A 21,885-nucleotide genomic window follows, 5' to 3' on the forward strand; every position below is an offset into this window, starting at 1 on the left:
AGTATGATGGTGATAATTAAGTGAGAACAGGAATTAACTTAACATTAAATAACATATAAAAAGTTTGATCTTTTTAAGGAAATACGACAGTATTACTGTTATATGAGAGAAATTAAAGACTTGTGCTGTTATAGGAAAATAATCATGTCTTGGGCAGGAACATTAACGCTGCTGAACATCACACCATAATGTTGTTGATTATTTCTCTATAACAGCAGGTCCAAAAGTGAGTTATTGATGATATACTGAATCCTGTTGACTGACTATTGAGCGAGAGAGAGAGAGAGAGAGAGAGAGAGAGAGAGAGAGAGAGAGAGAGAGAGAGCATAAGAACATGTATATGGACAAAAAGAGGCCGTGTTCTGAGAGGAGAAAGCGCATTAGAGCACTATGCTAGCGAGACCGGCAACTCACTTAACCTGCTTAATTGCCATTGAGTGCTTGAGTGTTCCATTAGCTTAGTCTAATGTGGTGTCTGTGCGGTAAACATCAGTCGCAGCCACAAAAGACCTCTCTCAATCCTCAATCAAAACATATTTGCCACATCAATTAGCATAGCACTCATTCTGAGCACGAGCGCAGTTTGACCACACATTAGCGCCTGATAGCGATTTCTCAGCTCCGACCTGACAACGCTTTTCTTACACCGACACAAACCTGTGAAACGTGTTTGTGAGCATTCAATGTAGAAGCTGCTGACATGTATAACGCGTCGTCTTGACGACTTGGTAGACTACAGGTTCTCGTGCCATGTCTTGGTACTAAAGCTTTTTATCAAACGTTTGACGCTGTAAACCTCAGGCATCTCCTCGGGCATGCATTTCAATCAGAAAGCAAACAAGTCGAGAGAGGAGCGCACAATGTAATGCTGACAAACAGAACGAACGGGCATGCTGGAGGAGGAATAATCTCCCACACTCTCTCTCTCCTTGCATGTGTGAATTCAATTCTTTCTTTTCTCCACTCTACTACGAACATTCGCAATGAATCGTCTGCCACCAGGACAACGATCCTGTCTCTTATTGCTTTTTCCATGCAGTAATAGACTCACTCTGTGTCTGTGCTTTTCTTTCTTTCTTTCTTTCTTTCTTTCTTTCTTTCTTTCTTTCTGTTTGTCTGCCCCTTTTTTTCTCCCTCACTTCATTCATGCCTTCATGCCTCCTTTTGCTTCCCTCATTGACTCCCTTGTATTTCTCTAATAGATCTCTAATTGATTTTCTTCCTCTATGAAATCCTGATCAATTCCTCTGCTGCTCATCGTTCTGGGACTCGTCCTTTATGGTGACGAGTTCTGCTAACTGTTATTTCACTTTTATTGAGCTAATTTTTTAAATAAATAAGCCAACTACCTTCAAGAAAGCAAGAGTTATTCCCATCCTGAAGTAATCTGCTCTGCATCCATCAGACATCAGTAACTAGTTACCACTGCTATGCTGATGATACTCGACTTATCTTCTCTTTCCCACCCTCAGAGACCACGGCTTTTGCCCGGATCTCAGCATGTCTGTCAGACATATCATCGTGGATGACGGCTCATCATCTGAAGCTCAATCCCAGCTAAACTGAACTGCTGATCACCAGGTGATTCATCCCCAGGTCAAGATCTTGCAATATGTCTACACAAAGATCCGATCTCCACTTCAGTCGCAGCTCGCAACCTTGGGGTAAACATGGACAATCAACTGTCCTTTTCCTTGCATGTTGCTAATGTCACTTGCTCATGTCAGTTCCTTCTCTACAACATTTTAATTATTTGGCCATTTTCATCCACACAGGCTGCTCAGGTAGACTGGACAATTGTAACTCACTGCTGGCTGGTCTACCTATGAACGCAATGATCTAAAATGCAGCTGCAGGGCTTGTTTTCAACCTGCCTAAGTTCTCACACACCACCCCACTGCCGTGCTCCTCCACTGGCTCCTGTAGCCAAACGCATCAGATTCAAAACATAAAAAATGGACCATCTCCCTCTCACCTCAAAGCCCTTATCACTCCTTGCCCTGCATCTCGCACCCTCAGAGCGACCAGCACTGCTCGACTGGTCCCACCATCTCTCAGGGTAAGATGTAAGTATACATCAAGACTCTTTTCTATTCTGGCACCAGGATGGTGGAATGAACTTCCTCTAGATCTACGAACAGCTGAGTCATTGGCTATCTTCAAACAACTGTAGAAGACCTACCTGTTCCTGAAACACTTCATCTAGCCCTTTTCCCTATTTGTTGTATGTGTGTATTTAAAAAAAAACAAAAAAAACAAGTTTTAGGTTGATGGTATCCTAAGTCTGTAACCTAGTAAACGAGTGATAATCGATCAACAATATCATCAATGATATCCAGGACCCAGCATGGTCTTATTAATCACCACCTTGGACAGTAAGAAACAACCCCACCCACTGTTCATATGCATTACATTAGCACACACTACTCTGACTCTTCAAATGCACCTTCCTACATCAAACTGTGAGCATTTGCTCTGGTCCACTTTTGTATATCCTGCACTAATGTAGCTACAGTTCATTTTTCAGATGCAATGTATGTAACATTTTTATTAGACATTTGCACTGGCACCTTTGCACATCCTGCATAAATGTATTAGTGTTGCTATTTTTATTTCCCTCAAATATTTATATGTATTTGTAAAAATAACAGACCCACGTGGGGACTGACCAATAGCATCGATATGTGAAAAAATATGACCTATATGATATATTATATATATATATATATATATCGTCGCTGTCGGGCGGAAACCTCATATGTCCAAATTTTGTCAATTTCATATTTTTTCACATATCGATGCTATTGGTCAGTCCCCACGTGGGTCTGTTATTTTTACAAGTTATTAACCAATCTAAAGTCTTGAAAATATCTTGAGCGCAAATCTCATAACTCCATTTGACACTTCAACTGTCCACCTCTTCCTCACTCCGTGTGAGAGCTTCACGGCATATTTCTCCTCAAGAAGAGTCGCAACGAAAACACTGTCTTCAAAACACTGGGCTCAAAGAAAAAAAAATCTTGACCCCCGCTAGTTCTGGTGCTCGTCTGAGGACAGGAATTTAGCGCAAGACAATCCACTGCAACGCGGACTAAACCCTGTGCACTGCAGATAAGGTACGGCGTTTTTTTAATTTCCTGAAAAATAACGGTTTTGGATATATGAGGATTCCGCCTGACAGTGACGATAAATATATATATATATATATATATATATATATATATATATATATATATATATATATATATATATATATAGTAAATCTTTATACTTATAGACATTTTTTTCTATTTATAACCTTTGTTCTTATATTTATGCTGCTTCTTTGTTATTACTATGCATCAACATACCTAGACATATTCCTGTACATGGAAACCCTACAGTACCTGCCAATAAACCTGATTCTGATCTGATAACAACAATTGTGTGTTTACTGTACATGTACACCATAATCTGTTAACTACCAGATATGTGTTTACATGTACAAAATAATCTGTTAACTACCAGATATGTGTTTACATGTACAAAATAATCTGTTAACTACCAGATGTGTGTTTACATGTACTCCATAATCTGATAAACATGAGGTGTATTTGTAGTACTAAATAATCTGATAAACACAAAAAGTGTGTTTGTATACAACATGTTTGTGAGTACTTTTCTGAATCAGATTTTCTTTAGAAAACCAAACCGTTGTATTCTGATGCTAGGTTTTTTTAACCAGAAGGCTAATGTGACTAAGATCGGAGTGTCTCGACTCGTTCAGGTCTTTATAAAGCAGTATCGCTTTGAAAATTATTCAAATTATTCTGACCAATCAGATTTGAGAATTTAGCAGCACTGTGGTATAAATGTATGTAATATACCTGTCCATTTTTTACAACTTTGTTTTACATTTTGTCACCTTGTCGTTCAGCATGAAAACTTTGAGCTTTTGTTAAATGTGTTGATTCTGCTTGCTTTTATTGTTAAATGTGTTGATTCTGCTTGCTTTTATTGTTAAATGTGTTGATTCTGCTTGCTTTTATTGTTAAATGTGTTGATTCTGCTTGCTTTTATTGTTAAATGTGTTGATTCTGCTTGCTTTTATTGTTAAATGTGTTGATTCTGCTTGCTTTTATTGTTAAATGTGTTGATTCTGCTTGCTTTTATTGTTAAATGTGTTGATTCTGCTTGCTTTTATTGTTAAATGTGTTGATTCTGCTTGCTTTTATTGTTAAATGTGTTGATTCTGCTTGCTGATGATTTGCAAATTGTTGTAATTGTTGCAAATTATTGATCTTGTAAATTGTTTTAAACAAAAGCCATATATATAATTTTTCCATGTACAGAGACATTATATATTTATATTTTATATTTCTTTCTAACTGTTAGCAGTATTGTCAGTGTTACACAGCAGAAAGCGCAGCACACGTGTGACCCGTTTCTGAAGGACAGGCTCATTGATTAAGTGAAGAAGCGATTTGCTCGGTGGTGATAATAGCTCTGCTTTGCTCCTGGAGACCTCTGTTCTTTATGACAGCGGGGCTTAAAATAACCAGGCCATTTCCCCCCCAACAACAGAGGCAACACAATGGAGGAAGAGCTCATCAAATCCCATGAAAAGGCTGAAGCGGAGGTGCAAAGTGCAAACTCCTCCTCTCCCGCTGATAAGCCATGTGATTAGATTGATTAAGGGGAAGAGGGACGGAGCCGATAGCACAGTTCGGTGACGTGGGTCAGCATGTGTGTGTGGGTGTGTGTGTGTGTTTCGTTGGTTTAACTGGGAAAGGTCACGGTTCTGTCCATTAATCCTCTTAAATTCTTCTCCTTCTGCTTCTGAACATAGATTTTTTTCTCGGTCAATCCAACGTGAACGAGAAACCGGACCCTGTAAACTCTTCTTAAAAAAAATAAATAAATAAAAAAATCTGTTTATCATTAGACTTAGATGATATGGAGTGTATGTCAGCTTTGAAATCAGAGCCAAAAATATTGGCACCCTTTATTAAAATACGTAATATTAATGATAGAAGAAGAAGAATGCTGACATTTTATTATACCTCAGCACTGCTGATTTTTTGGTGTTTAATGTTAGAACTCAGTTTTTTGCTGTAGTTTCATTCATGCAGAACAAAATCTTGTAAAAGATTGAAAGGTTTCTTTCTCATACGGTCTCAAGGAGTTTTTCCTTTCCACCGATGCGCCTGGCCTGCTCATTCACTTTAATTTATTCGTGTAGCACTTGGGAGAGTGGACAATGGACACTGTATAAAATGGACACTGTATAAAAGAAGCTTTACAGAAGTATAAAAATATACAATAAAATGTTAAAAAAAGTTTAAAATTAAATTAATATTTAACCCTAATGAGCAAACCTGAGGCGACGGTGGTGAGGAAAAACTCCCTGAGTCGATATGAGGAAGAAATATTGACTCGTTTCCATTGCTAAGCGTGCTATATAAATAAAATTAAACTAAAGTAAACTTAGAAGAAGAAACGTTATCGTTTCTATGGTAACGGCTTGTTCACAGGGACACGTAGGATGGACGCTTCGCATACTGTAATCTAAAAAAATAATAATGAACGCGATTTTTAAAGGAAGTTTGTAATTTTTTGATTTCTCAGTAAGATTGCAAGCTGTATTGATATTTTTATTATAATTTCTTATTAATATTAAGAGAGGAAAAATTTTGATTGTGGTGAGGTAAGGACTGTTAATAGCTGCTGTAATGATACTAACAGTAGCTCAAGCATATTGTGAAGGTTTAACTACAATAAATGTACTGAGAAACAGATGGATAAAAATGATGTCATCGGTGATTAATACAGTTGTTAAAAATCACAATAGCTAGCAAACTGTAGTTAGAATTAACTCTGACGTAGGAAACTACAGAACTACACCTTTTTTTCTTTTGTCTTTTTCAAGAAGGAGATAACAAATTTTAACTTATGAGTTCCGAGTTTAAATCTAACACTGCATTAGATTTGATTTTACACCCATACACCACAGGATAATCTGAAAAAAAAAAATGTGAGGCAAGTGTTAACTGGCTAATCAACACCCCAGAAAGGTAGCAATTAAGCACAGGTGGAAAGTTGTGACCTGCGAAGCTGCAACCTGAGATGAATCTGCTTACGATATGGAGAGGGTGTTGAAAAAAAAAATGTATTAGAAGGAGGGTGAGGGTTTATCTGTGTAAATTTAAAACAAACAAAATAAAAGCTATGTTTTGGCATTGACGTCTTGCAGATTAGCATATGCCTAGCATGCTACGCTGCTCCTGCTTGTATGATATCTGGGAATAACTGAGGAGCTGGTGAACCTCACATCATCATACAGGTTTAACTGAGGTGTTCTGGAGCAGGAAGGACCTTCCACTAAGTATTAAAGTGTGTGTGTGTGTGTGTGTGTGTGTGTGTGTGTGTGCTTTTCATACTGCTGAGTAGCGGCTGGTTACGACGGTAGCAGGCAGGTAGTGAGCCGAGACGCTCCATCCTCTGGCTGAGTGTTCTGGAGAGGTGACCGGTGTGTGTCACACTGCCAACAGTCACACTGTACAGATACACCGGCTCAACAAAGTGACTCAGCAGCGCCCCCTGGAGGCCGAGCACATTCCATCTAAGAGAAAGTAAGAGAGAGAGAGAGAGAGAGAGAGAGAGAGAGAGAGAGAGAGAGAATAATACATGTTTTTAATAAAATCCTAGCTTCGACTTTTGTCTTCTTCTTTTGTTTTTTGGTAGCAACAGCACAAAAATGGCCACTGATGAACTTGTCAAAAATATACTATTTTTTTGTTACAATATGCTTCTTTTTCTTTTAGGGTTTTCTGCTTTTCATTTGTTTTTATACAGCTGACATGCTATTTGTACTTGTTTACTATTATTCAATGCTAGTTCTCACCAGCTTGCACTGGCTCCTGCTAGCAAACATATTTCTTGTATATAAACCACACAACTTCTAGAACAGAATAGAAGCCTTTATTCTGTCACATACACATTACACCACAGTGAAATTCTTTCTTTGCATACCCAAAGTTTGAGGTCAGACCACAGGGTCAGCCATGATACAGCACCCCTGGAGCTTAAAGGGTTAAGAGCCTTTCTCAGGGGTCCAAAAGTTTGGGCGTTATGTCTTGAACCCCAATCCTCCAAACAACAAAACTACGTCAACCACCACTGCCCTACTAGTTATATTTCTTAATGCTGAATAGATAGGTAGTAAATAGTTAATAGTAAATCACAATAACGCAGTCAGCTTTACATTAACTTGCTTGATGAAACGTATTAACGTTAAACTAGCTCAGAAAGTTGACCAAGCTAGCTTTGTGCTTCATGTTAAGGCAAAGAGAAAAAAAAAACGAATAGTTTCAGCCGCAGATTTTCAGATTCTTCAGGTTCATTAATAATTATCGTATTGTACACTATTCAGGCCACAAGCTTCAGAATCTTGAAGGTCACAGCCTCACATAGTTATGGTTATGCTTCTGATGCATAAACAAACCCACAAAAGAATAAGCTTTGATCTGTAAAATAACAGATTTATGGTAAGTCTTTTTGACAAAACCTAAAAAAAAAAAAAAAAGATAAACACAGATTATTAAATACACCTCACTGTACCAGGCTCTCATGTGGAAAAGAGGTGATAATGTGCACCGCCATAATGTATGTTAATGTAACACACACACACACACACACAAACACACACACACACCTGTCACAGTGTGTATTATCTTCATTACTGTGAAACCCATATTAGCATAACATACACAGCGTACAGGTTGAATTAGCATATGTTGACTTGCACAAAAAGGCAGCGTCACCTGCTCAGGGAACGAGAGCCAAGAGCGAACGAAGTGCAATTAGATCCAACATTCTGAGCATCATTTATAATAAGGTGATAAATTACACAGTATGGCCTTCGTTTCAACCTGAAAGCATTAATAACTACTATACCGCTGTGTTCTTGAATCTGATTGGTCAGAAGGTGTCGATTAATCACAGGTATGTGTTGAAAGAGCTCGTACGAATTTCTAATATAATCAACTTCACGCTATTTAAAGCACCTTAAAAGATTAATTTCCTTTAATGGATTTTTAAAAAAAATTCTTCTAATAGTCGTTATAAACCTCCTCACTTTGTGAAATAAATATATAATTAAACAGGATTTGTTTGTATCCTAATAATCCTAATCTAATCTGCTTCCAAAAGAGACACTCACTTGACATCCACGATGCTTCTGTTTTTATCTCCGTTGTTCTTTTGCTTTAATTAATACCTTTTTTTAATTGTGACAGTAATTATTACCATCACTTTTCTCACAGCTCTGTTTATTTCTAATAATAAGACAATCTAGCTGTTGTCTCCCTGAGCAGTCAATTAACACTGACTGCTTTTTTTTTCTAGGAAGTGAACAATAAGTTCCCGGGCGTAGTTCGGTGAACATCTGATCACGTCTGGAGAACCTCTCTCACACCTATGTGTGCTGGAAGAGGTGGAGATCTTGCTTTTTATTTTCTCTTTCTCCCTGCTATGTGACTTTGAGGGGAGAACTGATTTAGCCTTGTGATATCTATTTGCCCAGGATGCAGTGCTGTGAATTAGAAACATCTTTTAATCTCATGCAAGAAAAGACAGCCATCTGGCTTGTGTATGAACTTAAACGAGGGACAAGGGGGGTCTCTCTCTTTCTCTCTCTCTCTCTCTCTCTCTCTCTCTCTCTCTCTCTCTCTCTCTCTCTCTCTCCCATTCACTTTGAAGCCATTACATTAATGCATTCATCTACATAAATCTCTAAATGCAATACAAAGCATCATATTCATTGCCAAACCATTTTAGGCCTTCAATTAAAATCGTCGTTGTTTTAATTAAACATCCACTCGACTCAATCAGCTCCCTGTATATTACTGGGACCGGAAAAAAATTAAAAATTAAAATAATAATGACGCCAACAGCCGTGAACGCATCTCTTTTTATTTCCTCACTGCTAAAGATCATGGACTGATTACTGGGCTAAAATGAACTATGTCCAGTTCGGAAGCATAAACGTCACCTCACTTCCTGTTCTGATCTCCATAATGCCATTGACCTGCTATACCAGAATGCCTTGTTCTTCCAAACAAGACGGCAGAAACGTTCACTGAGAAAGACAAAATGTTATATTTTTCTTTACTTTTTCCTTTTTTTTGGTAATTGCTTTCACGCCGGACTGAGACCCGGACAGGTTTAATGAACTGCAACGGTTCGACTGACTCATGACTGTGAGCATGTGGTAGCCTAGTGGTTAAGGTTGTTGGACTACTGATCGGAAGGTCATGAGTTCGAATCCTTGGGCCACCAAACAGCCATTGCTGGGCAAGGCACCCTGAGCACCCTTAACCCCTTCAATTGTTAAGTTGGATAAATGTAAGTCACGAATGTAAGTCTGGATAAGGCAAGAAGGCAAAATCTAAATCCATAAACAGACAGTAGGTCAGGTGATTGACGATCCTGCTATGACAGGCTACGGGGAAAACACAGGAAATGAGAAACTGAGAAACATACAATGATCTAAACCAGTAAGTGATTCAGTGATTTGTGTGGGTAAACTGGAGGGAATATTTTGCACCATAAAATAGACATGTTAAAATACACTAATCAAACTGAAATCTATAGAGACTAATCATAATTCATTAGATCAGCAACCAGTTATTAAACGGGGCGGAGACACGACACGAGTCAAAACAAAACACACGTCACAGACAGGAACCCCGCAGCGCTACGGCTATCGAGAGGGAAATACGTGACAACTCGCGTTGCACCATCACGTCACTAATCCGTTTCCTAGAACAGCACATCCTAAAGTGTTATTTTTCTTAATGGCCTCAAACCAAAATATGATCAACTCATATAACCTCCTGATTGTGCTGCATTTCTTACACAAGTTAAACTATGAACTCAATATTTTTTAAACAAGATCAAATTACGTGATTATTTTATACGCGACAATCCGAGAATCTAAAACAAACTGCGTTGCGTTGGATAATTTATTTAAGAATGATGTATAGATAAGGTGCTTGACACCGCAGCTGGGTTCTTCTAGGCTTAAAGACCTTTAAGAAGCCTAACATCAACAAAGACAAACAGAGGGAAGCTGATGGTCATAATTAAATCAAGCATATGGTAATAAATGCAAACACAGCTGCGAGTGTACGTGTGTGTACTGTGTGAGATTCTCACATTCGCCGAGTTTGCAGAAAGGGTGTGAACATGTGAGATGAATGAGAGAGAGAGGGAGAGAGAGAGAGAGAGGGAGGGAGAGAGAAAGAGTGAATGTAAGAAAGAGAGACAGTACTGACTACTGACAGTATAAGCAACAAGGATTTTCTCTCATGTGCTTTCATATCCTCTCTCTCTCTCTGTCTCTCTCTCTCTCTCTTACTTTTCTCTCTCTTTCTCTCTCTCTCTCTCTCTCTCTTACTTTTCTCTCTCTTTCTCTCTCTCTCTCTTTCTCTGTCTGTCTGTCTTTAGGGAGCAGGATATAGCAGGAAGCCCAGGAGAATCCAGATTAAAGCAGTACATATCCACTACAAGAACTAATTACAGCAGGATTATTCACTGTGTGGTTGGTCCTCAGAAGACGAGTGGTCATTAAACGACAGCACTTCTGACCTGCAGGCTGCCTCTCTGTACTTAAAGACAAATATCACGTCAACCTTTCGTCCCTCATTAAAACACGGCAAAAAGAAGAGGGCTGTTGAAAGAGCGCTAACACACCTCATAAAAAGTAATCCTCTAATACAGATAAACCATAAATCAATGTGTGTGCACGTGTCCAGGGACGTGTCTCCGAGTCCTCTCGCATCCACGCTGTGTAGAATCTCACAAAGAAAGTTACTACTATATGTATGTGTACTGTATGTATATTGCCAGAACACACCCCATAAACAACTTTAACTCACATGCAAACAATTGAGAAATGAACTGAAATCACACATGAAAAAAAATTACATTAAAATTTTATTGAATTGATAGACCTTGGTAATGGACATTGGTGATCTGTGATTAGTTTTTGGGAAAGATAGTGATCAGTGATTAGGTTTCTTGAGAATGATGGTGATCAGTGATTAGGTTTCTTGGGACTGGTGATTGGTGATTAGTTTTTTTGGGAATTATGGTAATTAGTGAATAATTTTTTAAGAACGATGACCAGCGATTAGTTTTTTGGGAACAATCGTGAGCAGTGATTAGTTTTTGGGAATGATGGTGATTAGTGATTAGCTTTTGGGAATGATGGTGATAACTAATTAGTAGTATTTTGGGAATGATGATCAGAGATTAGTTTTTTGGGAACAACGGTGATCAGTGATTAGTTTTTGATAGTGATCAGTGATTAGTTTTTGGGAATAATGGTGATTAGTGATTAGTTTTTGGGAATGATGGTGAATACTAATTAGTAGTATTTTGGGAATGATGATCAGAGATTAGTTTTTTGGGAACAATGGTGATCAGTGATTAACTTTTGATAGTGATCAGTGATTAGTTCTTGGGAATGATGGTGATCATTAGTTATTTTTTTGGGAATAATGATGATGATAATGATTTATTAGTTTTGGAGAATGAACATAATTGATACATTTTTGGAAATAATGCTGATCAGTGATTAATTTTTGGGAACAATGGTGATCAGTTATTGGTTTTTGGGAATGATGGTGCTCAGTGATTGGGTGTTGAGAACAATGAGCTCTTAAAATGTAGTGAAAGTGAGTTATTTCACCTGTAACTGTTTTCTTTGTGTCTATTTCAGAATCCAGAATCCTTGTCTATGCAGACAATAATTTATAGGAATTATAATATTTGTAAATATGTAAATATTTGTGATGCCTTAGCCAATGAAAAGTTTTCAGAAATCTTACTTCTTCACGTAATACATATTGATATGCAAATAATCAGGCCGAGGGGGGAACGGTGGCTTAGTGGTTAGCACATTTGCCTCACACCTCCAGGGTTGGGGGTTCGATTCCCGCCTCCGCCTTGTGTGTGTGGAGTTTGCATGTTCTCCCCGTGCCTCTGGGGTTTCCTCCGGGTACTCCGGTTTCCTCCCCCGGTCCAAAGACATGCATGGTAGGTTGATTGGCATCTCTGGAAAATTGTCCATACTGTGTGAATGAGAGTGTGTGTGTGTGTGTGTGTGCCCTGTGATGGGTTGGCACTCCGTCCAGGGTGTATCCTGCCTTGATGCCCGATGACACCTGAGATAGGCACAGGCTCCCCGTGACCCGAGGTAGTTCGGATAAGCGGTAGACAATGAATGAATGAATGAATGAATGAATGATCAGGCCGATTCAAGAAACATGCAAATTAGTCAATGTCTTCACCTGGTGACTTTTTAATCTTGCATTAGCTCATTTGCTCTAACTTATGTGTACTAACACGAAGATTGAGATATCTCAGTGCACTTCTGTTCATCATTGTGAATAACAGCATATGCTACAGGCTTTAAATATAAAGAGCAGTTAAGAGGTTAAGCTTTTTGTTCTAGTGCCCTTCAATAATCAGAAACCATTTCCTCAAAGCTCCATAACAAGAAGATGGCACATTGGACATTAGTGATAGACATCAGTGTTCTACACTCGTGATAGACATTGATGGTGGACACTGGAAACAGACACTGGTGTTGTACATCAGTGTTGTACATCAGTGTTGGACATCAGTGATGGACATTAGTGATAGACATTAGTGATAGACATAAGTGATGGACATTAGTGATGGACATTAGTGATAGACATTAGTGATGGACATTAGTAATAGGCATTAGTGATAGACATAAGTGATGGACATTAGTGATGGACATTAGTGATAGACATTAGTGATAGACATTAGTGATGGACATTAGTAATAGGCATTAGTGATGGACATTAGTGATAGACATTAGTGATGGACATTAGTAATAGGCATTAGTGATGGACATTAGTGTTGGATATTAGTGATGGACATAGGTGATGGACATTAGTGATGGACATTAGTGATAGACATTAGTGATGGACATTAGTGATGGACATTAGTGACAGACATTAGTGTTTGACATTAGTGTTGTACATTAGTGTTGGACATTAGTGATGGACATTAGTGATGGACATTAGTGAGAGACATTAGTGATGGACATTAGTGATAGGCATTAGTGATGGACATTAGTGATGGACATTAGTGATAGGCATTAGTGATGGACATTAGTGATGGACATTAGTGTTGGATATTAGTGACAGACATTAGTGATAGACATTAGTAATAGGCATTAGTGATGGACATTAGTGATGGACATTAGTGATGGACATTAGTGATGGACATTAGTGATAGACATTAGTGATGGACATTAGTGATATTCATTAGTGATGGACATTAGTAATAGGCATTAGTGATGGACATTAGTGATGGACATTAGTGATAGACATTAGTGTTGGATATTAGTGTTGGACATTAGTGTTGGACATTAGTGATAGACATTAGTGATGGACATTAGTGATAGACATTAGTGTTGGATATTAGTGATGGACATTTGTGATGGACATTAGTGATCTACATTAGTGATAGACATTAGTGATAGACATTAGTGACAGACATTAGTGTTTGACATTAGTGTTGGACATTAGTGTTGGACATTAGTGATGGACATTAGTAATGGAGATTAGTGTTGGACATTAGTGATAGACATTAGTGTTGGACATTAGTGTTGGACATTAGTGATAGACATTAGTGATGGACATTAGTGTTGGATATTAGTGTTGGACATTAGTGATAGACATTAGAGTTGGACATTAGTGATGGACATTAGTGATGGACATTAGTGTTGGACATTAGTGTTGGACATTAGTGATGGACATTAGTGTTGGACATTAGTGATAGACATTATTGATGGACATTAGTGATGGACACTGTTAATAGACATTAGTGTTTTACATTAATGTTGGATATTAGTGATGGATATTAGTGTTGGACATTAGTGATGGACATTAGTGTTGGACATTAGTGTTGGACATTAGTGATGGACATTAGTGATATGCATTAGAGAGGACACTGATGTGCCTTGAGTTTGTTTTGTTGTGTAACTAGTTTGTATCCTGTATAGTTCTGGACAGTCCAAGTGACACTCTGTCTCAAGCAAAAATATTTATGCAGTTCTAAGTTTAGGAAGTGTGTGTTAAGCGTTGATGCAGTACACACCTGGCTATCTTGTCTGTGCAGGACATTGTGACGAGTCTCTCGCCCTGCATCACTCCGTCCCATGTTTGGATGGCTGATCTGCACCTGACGGGCAGTGTGCCTTCCCCTGACTCGATCTTACTCCGCAGATGGCTGTGGAACTTCTTCACCACTGGTCTGCTGCTTTGTACCGAGACTGAATAAAAACAACAGCAACACCACCACACAGCATGAACACTGTACATAGAATTGCACTTAACACAGAGGCAGTAAATTCCAGCACTGCATTCTTGCATCTTGTTGATTTATCTTGATTAGTTGATGAGAATGATGCTAATTAGTAATTGATTATTATAAACAATGGTAAACTGTGATTGGTTGTTAGGAATGATGCTAATCAGTGATTGGAAGGTGTTAATGATGGTGATCAGTGGCTGTTGGAAATGATGGTGACTAGTGATTAGTTTTTGGGAACTATGGTGACCAGTTCGGGTATAATGGTGTTAAGTGATTAGTTTTTGGGAATAATAGTAATCAGTGATTAGTTCTTGGGTACAGTATAATAGTGATGTGATTATGTAATACACATAATACATACTGATATGCAAATGATCAGGCCGATTCAAGGAACATGTAAATTAATCAATGGCTTTTTTAATCTTGCATTAGCTCATTTCCTTTCACTTAAGTGTACTATCATGATCATGAAGATTCAGATATCTCAGTGCACTTCTGTTCATCATTGTGTATAACAGCATCTGCTACAGGCTTTAAATATAAAGAGCAGTTAAGAGGTTAAGCTTTTTGTTCTAGTGCCCTTCAATGACTCTGATATTCTTGAGATCAGCACTCGTAACCTCCCTCTTGCACCCAATCCGTCCCTCGTTTCAGCTTTAACCAGGTGATATCATCTATTATACCTTTTAGAAAGCGGTTTAATCAAATCTAAGCTCTTGTGTGTGTCTGCAAAGATTTTACGATACTCTATGACCCGTGTGTGCAGATCAGCACACTGGGATCTAACAGATCCAAGCAAAAAGGCAATAATCAGAAACCATTTCCTCAAAGCTCCATAACAAGAGCACGGTGCTAAGCTCAGATTCTCTCTCTCTCTCTCTCTCTCTCTCTCTCTCTCTCTCTCTCTCAGTGGCCTTTAACAGACTGAGTCTTTAAATGCTTTAATGACCGAATGTGAGAAATTCAAAGCTTTTCTCTTAGAATGTTCCTTCACTCTGATGATTAAGCTGCTGCAGATGGTCAATAAAAACAACCCCACATGACCGACATAATGAGGCACTGGTGCAGAAGCTAAACACAGTGATCATCTCTTGAAGATGAAGCGTGATAAATGCACACATAATTATTTACGAGACAGAAATATACCATGAAGATAACATTAATCACACAGCGACAGAAAAATAAAATTTATCTTCTTCGTGCAAGGAGTAAAGGTACTCCTGGGAGGCCCTGGGTTCTGGAATAGGACACGACATGAAAAAAGGTTACGCGGATGTCTGACAGCTAGTGACAAAAGCGTGGCGGGTGCTTTCAGAAACTCTGAATGAAAAAAAAGATCAATCCAGAAAGTGATAGACAGAGCGGACAGAAAAATGAAAGATGGTGTGTGGTGTGTGTGTGTGTGTGTGTTGTGTGTCTTACAGTCTGTGGTGAGCTCATAGGGTGAGTTAATGCGGGCGTCTCCGCACGGTGACGTGCTGATGTACATGTGGAAGAGGACGTTCTCTCGCAGCCTGAAAGAGGAGTCTTTATGTCGAATAAAGATGGACTGCTCCTTGTCCTCCTCTCGTTTACTGCACATGGAGACAAAGAAAGATAGAGAGATAGAGAGAGAGAGAGAGAGAGAGAGAGAGAGAGACTCATTACAATGTTTAACACACATTCTCTACTAAAAAAAAAAAAAGAAAGCAGTGAAAAATGAGCCTTATTGAGACCAAGGTAAAGTCTATCACTCTTATCCACCTTCTCTCTCGCTCTCTCTCTCTCTCTCTCTCTCTCTCTCTCTCTCTCACACACACACACACACACACACACAGGTGTGCATCCACGATGATCATTACTCTGTCAGAACAAGGTGAGGATAAATAGCTGAGAAAAACGAGTGTGTGTAACTCTTTAACCCAGATGATGTGGAGACTGGGCGGGACAACGGAACATGACACACACAGCACTGTGCCACTTTCACACACATCAGTAAAATTACTCTCACTGATACATCCAACAAGGACAGAGGGCTAAGCCAGGGGATTGTAAATGCCACACACACACACACACACACACACACATTCATGCACACAAGCACGTGACATTTTTTCATGGTTGGTTTTGTTGAACATGTTAATCACTTTGTCTATGAATTTTCTTAAAGAATTAGTTAGAAACTTCTGAGACTCAAAAGTGTGAAATATGTTTTTAAGCTCTTTTGTGGTCTTGTGTTTGACAGTGAGTGCGATATTTTATCTAATTACACCCCAAACTCCACACCTGCACACGGAGATACAGTAAATATGCAAATCTGACATTAAAGCAGAAGCTTTCTTTCAACATCAGTCTGGATGTAGCAGCACACTCCAGACAGGCTGTAGACACACACACACACACACACACACACACACACACACACACACACACACACCACTAGTCCTCACTGCTCTACAAAGGCAAAACACAACACACAATGCAGTTAAAGGACAGAGAGTCTAACTTCAAATTCAGTTTTGGATAAAAGATTATTAATGTATTAATTTTTACCACACATTTGGTACCCTTGACAGATTTATGGTGTTACCATAGTTACTGAGGTTTGGTTTTGTTTAGCAACTTAAAAAATTGTTTACACAGAAGAACTCCAACTAGGGAAAAAATCCCAAAGAAAACGCCCTTCAACTCCTCATGATTAGTGATCTTGTGATCAGTGACTGGTTTTTGGGATTGATAGTGATCAGTGATTGGTTGATGGAAAGGATGGTGATTAGTGATTAGTTGTTGGTAAAGATAGAGATCGGTTGATGGAAAAGATGATGATTAGTAATTGGTTGTTGGGATTGATGGTGATCAGTAATTGGTTGTTGGGAAAGATGGTGATCAGTGATTGGTTGATGGAAAAAATGGTGATCAGTGATTGGTTGATGGAAAAGATGGTGATCATTTATTGGTTGTTGTGATTGATGATGATCAGTGATTGTTGAGACCAATGAGCTTTAGAACCTAATGTGTACTTAAAGTGAGTTATTCTACCTACTACAGTATATAACTGTTTTATCTGTCTGTATTCAGATTTAAACTGTAAACCCAATCTGGAATATCTTAAAGTGACAAAATTGATTTATTTATTTGTTTATTTATTTATTTATTTGATAATTTTAAATGAATCCTTTTCAGAATCTCTTTAGAATCTCCCTGATTTCTCACCAAACCTAAATGCATTCATAAGCAAACTAACTAGCTAGATCAAAAAAAAAAAAAAATTAGCTAGCTAGGTAAAAATTAACAAACTAGCTGATGAAATAAAAGTATAAAAGAAATAAACAATCTAGCAATATAAACAAAAGTAAACACAAATAAGCCAGCTGGATAAAAGTAAACAAACCAGCTCGCTAGATAAAAAATAACAAGAAAAAAGTACAACTATTTGGCTAGATAAACAAAAGTAAATAAAAACTAGCCAGCTATATAAAAGTAAACAAATTAGCTAGCTAAATAACATGAAAACAAGTTACACCAGAGCTTGTTTTTTTTTTCCACCAAATTATTCTATGAATTAATTAACTTCAAATTCTAATGATTTACTTCATCTGTCCTGCTCAATTGTGATCTAATGTAATCTCCCAAGCATTTGATTTAGATGCTGTACCTGAGGTGCATCTCCAGGTGTGAGTAGAGAAAGCGCAGTAACGCTCGTCTGGCTGTGATCTCTGCGTGACAGTCGTTCACCGTCAGACCCTGGTCACTCAGATACTCTCCGTTAATGCACTTAGTGCCTGTAGCCAGTGCTACCACTTCAGCCTGCCGCACATCCAGCCCTGAAAAACACACAAACAGAGAACTCTGTGAAATCAGTAGAGCAAGTCAGTCATACAGCAGGCTGCTAATCTGATACACTAGACTTATGCACTCATGTCTTATCAGACGTTTTCACTCAGAACAAACAAATGAATTATTTTATAACCGCAAGTCTGATATAGAATGAGTCAAGATTTTGTTGGCTTTCAGCATGAGACATTTTCGTTGTGATATTCATATTTTAGCTGCTTATGAACAAGCATCTCTGAGAGCAGAAATGAGTTTGATCTCACCACTCACTCACTAACTCATTTTCTACCACTTATCCGAACTACCTCGGGTCACGGGGAGCCTGTGCCTATCTCAGGCGTCATCGGGCATCAAGGCAGGATACACACTGGACAGAGTGCCAACCCATCACAGGGCACACACACACACTCATTCACTCACACAATCACACACTACGGACAATTTTCCAGAGATGCCAATCAACCTACCATGCATGTCTTTGGACCGGGGGAGGAAACCGGAGTACCCGGAGGAAACCCCCGAGGCACGGGGAGAACATGCAAACTCCACACACACAAGGTGGAGGTGGGAATCGAACCCCCAACCCTGGAGGTGTGAGGCAAACGTGCTAACCACTAAGCCACCGTGCCCCCTTGATATCGCCATTTACTTTAAATACAGAGGCATTTATATTTGTGGCACTTGGCAGATGAACTTATCCAGAGCGACTTAATTCAATGCAATTCAATTCAGTTTATTTGTATAGCACTTTTTACAATTCAAATTGTCTCAAAGCAGCTTTACATAAGTATAGAAATAGACTAAAAATGTAAAAGTTTAAAATTAGGTTACTATATATATATATATATATATATATATATATATATATATATATATATATATATATATATATATATATATAACATCTAACCCTAATGATCAAGCCTGAGGTGACGGTGGCATGGAAAAACATTTGCACACATGTACACACATTTGTCATTCACATATTATATGCGATGTAATGTCTTTGTAATTAAATGTTTTTCCTTGGTTCCTCATTCCATATTGCAACAAACAAATAGAACCAGTAACAAACATATGACTTTAATGTGGAATATAACATAATGTAAATATAGAAAAATAATAAAGGATAGTTTGGAATGATTGTGATATAACCATTAATAATATACAACAATGCTTGTATGAGCACATTATACTTCTTTGTTTTGTTTTTTTTCTGCAGAGGATGCAGCTGGTCAGTATCTGTTGCTCACGTGACTGTGGTGTCCATACACAGCATTTCCGTCTCTCCGTTTTCACACGCCGCAGCAACACCAAACTCACAACACCGGCACAAACACGGCTCCACCTGGTCCCGAACCCGAACCCCACGCATACGAATAGGAAAACAAGACTTTGTGCTGAATGTGGAAACAATGAAATAGGAGTGTAGGATTGGCAGGCTCAGCATGTGCAGACCTCAAAATAACAAGCAGAAAATATCTCTCCATCCCATCAGAAATTCAGGGTTCACTGGCTCTCTGAGACCTGCAGGCTAGAGGCAACATATGAGCTTTTATCAAGCAGAGCCCATGCAGGATTGCAAGCCGTGGCCTTTGAGCCGCTGGCACGGTGAGCTAGCAATAACAATAATAAAAACTAATATTGAGGCGGGGTTAAAGGCGTTAAAGGTTAAAGCTCGGGTTGGTGAGGGGGGAAGGAGAGAAGAGAGACGGTTTAAATGATCCAGGCTGCTATGAAACCCGAGGAGAGCCGTATCGATTCTGATCAGCTCAGTCAAACATGAAGCTGGACAGTAGACTGAGAGTGTAGCAGGATTATGTAATGCTAAGAGAATGAAAGCTGATGAAAGTATTAACTCTGGAGAGATCAGTGTTGTATAAACAGAGACAGGTTAAAGAGAGTATAAAAGAAAAATAATGTGAAGCAAGCAAAATCCAAAAGTAGGCAAGCGTCCGATTTAATAGATTAACAAGAATTAGTGTTTTTACAATTCCAATTCAATTCCAATTCAATTTATTTGTAAAGCACTTTTAACAATGGCCATTGTCACAATACAGATTTAGAAAAATAGAAAAATTCTGACTATGATCAATTACATTTTTATTTGTAATTTGTCCCTAATAATCAAGCCAGACGTTACGATGGTGAGAGAAATCTCCCTGAGACGATACAAGGAACGATGCAACCTTAAGAGGAACTCAAACAGACTCTAAAAGGAACCTCATCATCATCTAAGTGGCACCAGAGAGTGTGATTATAAATAATGTCCCTTCTATATCTGTGTACTACATATTCAAGTGCAAGATTTAATTCGGATTTCTGATTTCATTACAGTTTTAACGTAAGTTTAATGGATAGACTGTTGCTGATAAAAACTGTACGTCACAAACTATCTAGTTTATATAACAAACGTCAAAAAACAGACAGAATCAAACCATAATTTTTGAAAATCCATAAACAAAAACGAGGAAACACAGAACATGGAAATATGAAGAAAAAAAAAACAAAAAAAAAAACAGCAATTAGATAGAAAAGGAAAGAGAGACGCCTTTTTTTCATGCTTCTGATATAATTTTTTGAAACCTTTGATTTGATTTCAGGTTGCATTTAAGGTTAGAATATCAAAGACTACAACTGTTTAGTCCTTTAAACAGCATTTCTCTGTCATTAAAGGACCAAAGATATTTTACTTAATTAAGGTTCTTTAATGATCCAGTAAAGAACCCCATTACCCCCCCCCCCCCCCCCCCAACCAAGGCATGGGGGGCATGGTGGCTTTGTGGTTAGCACGTTCGCCTCACACCTCCAGGGTTGGGGGTTCGATTCCCGCCTCCACCTTGTGTGTGTGGAGTTTGCATGTTCTCCCCGTGCCTCGGGGGTTTCCTCTGTGTACTCCGGTTTCCTCCCCCGGTCCAAAGACATGCATGGTAGGTTGATTGGCATCTCTGGAAAATTGTCCGTAGTGTGTGATTGCGTGAGTGAATGAGTGTGTGTGTGTGTGCCCTGCGATGGGTTGGCACTCCGTCCAGGGTGTATCCTGCCTTGATGCCCGATGACGCCTGAGATAGGCACAGGCTCCCCGTGACCCGAGGTAGTTCGGATAAGCGGTAGAAGATGAGTGAGTGAGAGTGAGTGCCAAGACAGCTTGGGGACAGGTAAGAATCACAGACACACACACACACACACACACACACATACCAAATAACAAAATAAACCTTAAGTTTTATACAGGTTTATGCCTCTGTGTCTCGTTTGGTAAGAAAACCTACACAGTGACATGCATTCGCACCTTAAAAGGCAGTTAATACATATTTAATAAGTGGTTTTAATGGTTTTCACATAGGATTGGAAACACTAGAAGATTCTGACTAGGAAATGCTATTACAATTCTTTATGATTAGCATTGTTCGTATAATGTGTTAAGTCAAGCGATAATTTATTTATATAACATATTTAATGACAACAAAGACCGAGCCAATGTGCTGTACATAATTTATCATGATAGGACACATAATAGAAATAGTTTCTAGTAAGAGAAGCTTAAACAATGGTTAACGATGGATCAGACTTCCCACGAAAGGAGAGAATGTTCCAGGATTTAGGACCGACCGCAGAAAAGGCTCGATCCCAATGCATTTTATTTTATAAAGTAGAACAACACCAACAACCAAAACT

The 21,885-nt window shown here is 38.6% G+C and overlaps 1 protein-coding gene across 1 annotated transcript in view; it reads right to left on the bottom strand.

Annotated features, from left to right (window-relative positions):
• adarb2 (adenosine deaminase RNA specific B2 (inactive)) overlaps positions 1-21,885 on the bottom strand; it is a 221,513-nt gene that overhangs the window by 4,360 nt on the left and 195,268 nt on the right. Inside the window, exons 5-8 of the mRNA XM_060869592.1 lie at positions 18,029-18,197; positions 15,817-15,968; positions 14,179-14,353; positions 6,420-6,601 (exon numbers count right to left, since the gene is read on the bottom strand). Of these exons, the coding sequence (XP_060725575.1) occupies positions 6,420-6,601; positions 14,179-14,353; positions 15,817-15,968; positions 18,029-18,197 (678 nt within the window). The remainder of the gene's footprint in view (positions 1-6,419; positions 6,602-14,178; positions 14,354-15,816; positions 15,969-18,028; positions 18,198-21,885) is intronic.

Source organism: Tachysurus vachellii, chromosome 5 (genome assembly GCF_030014155.1).
Source record: "Tachysurus vachellii isolate PV-2020 chromosome 5, HZAU_Pvac_v1, whole genome shotgun sequence".
NCBI lineage: Eukaryota > Metazoa > Chordata > Actinopteri > Siluriformes > Bagridae > Tachysurus > Tachysurus vachellii.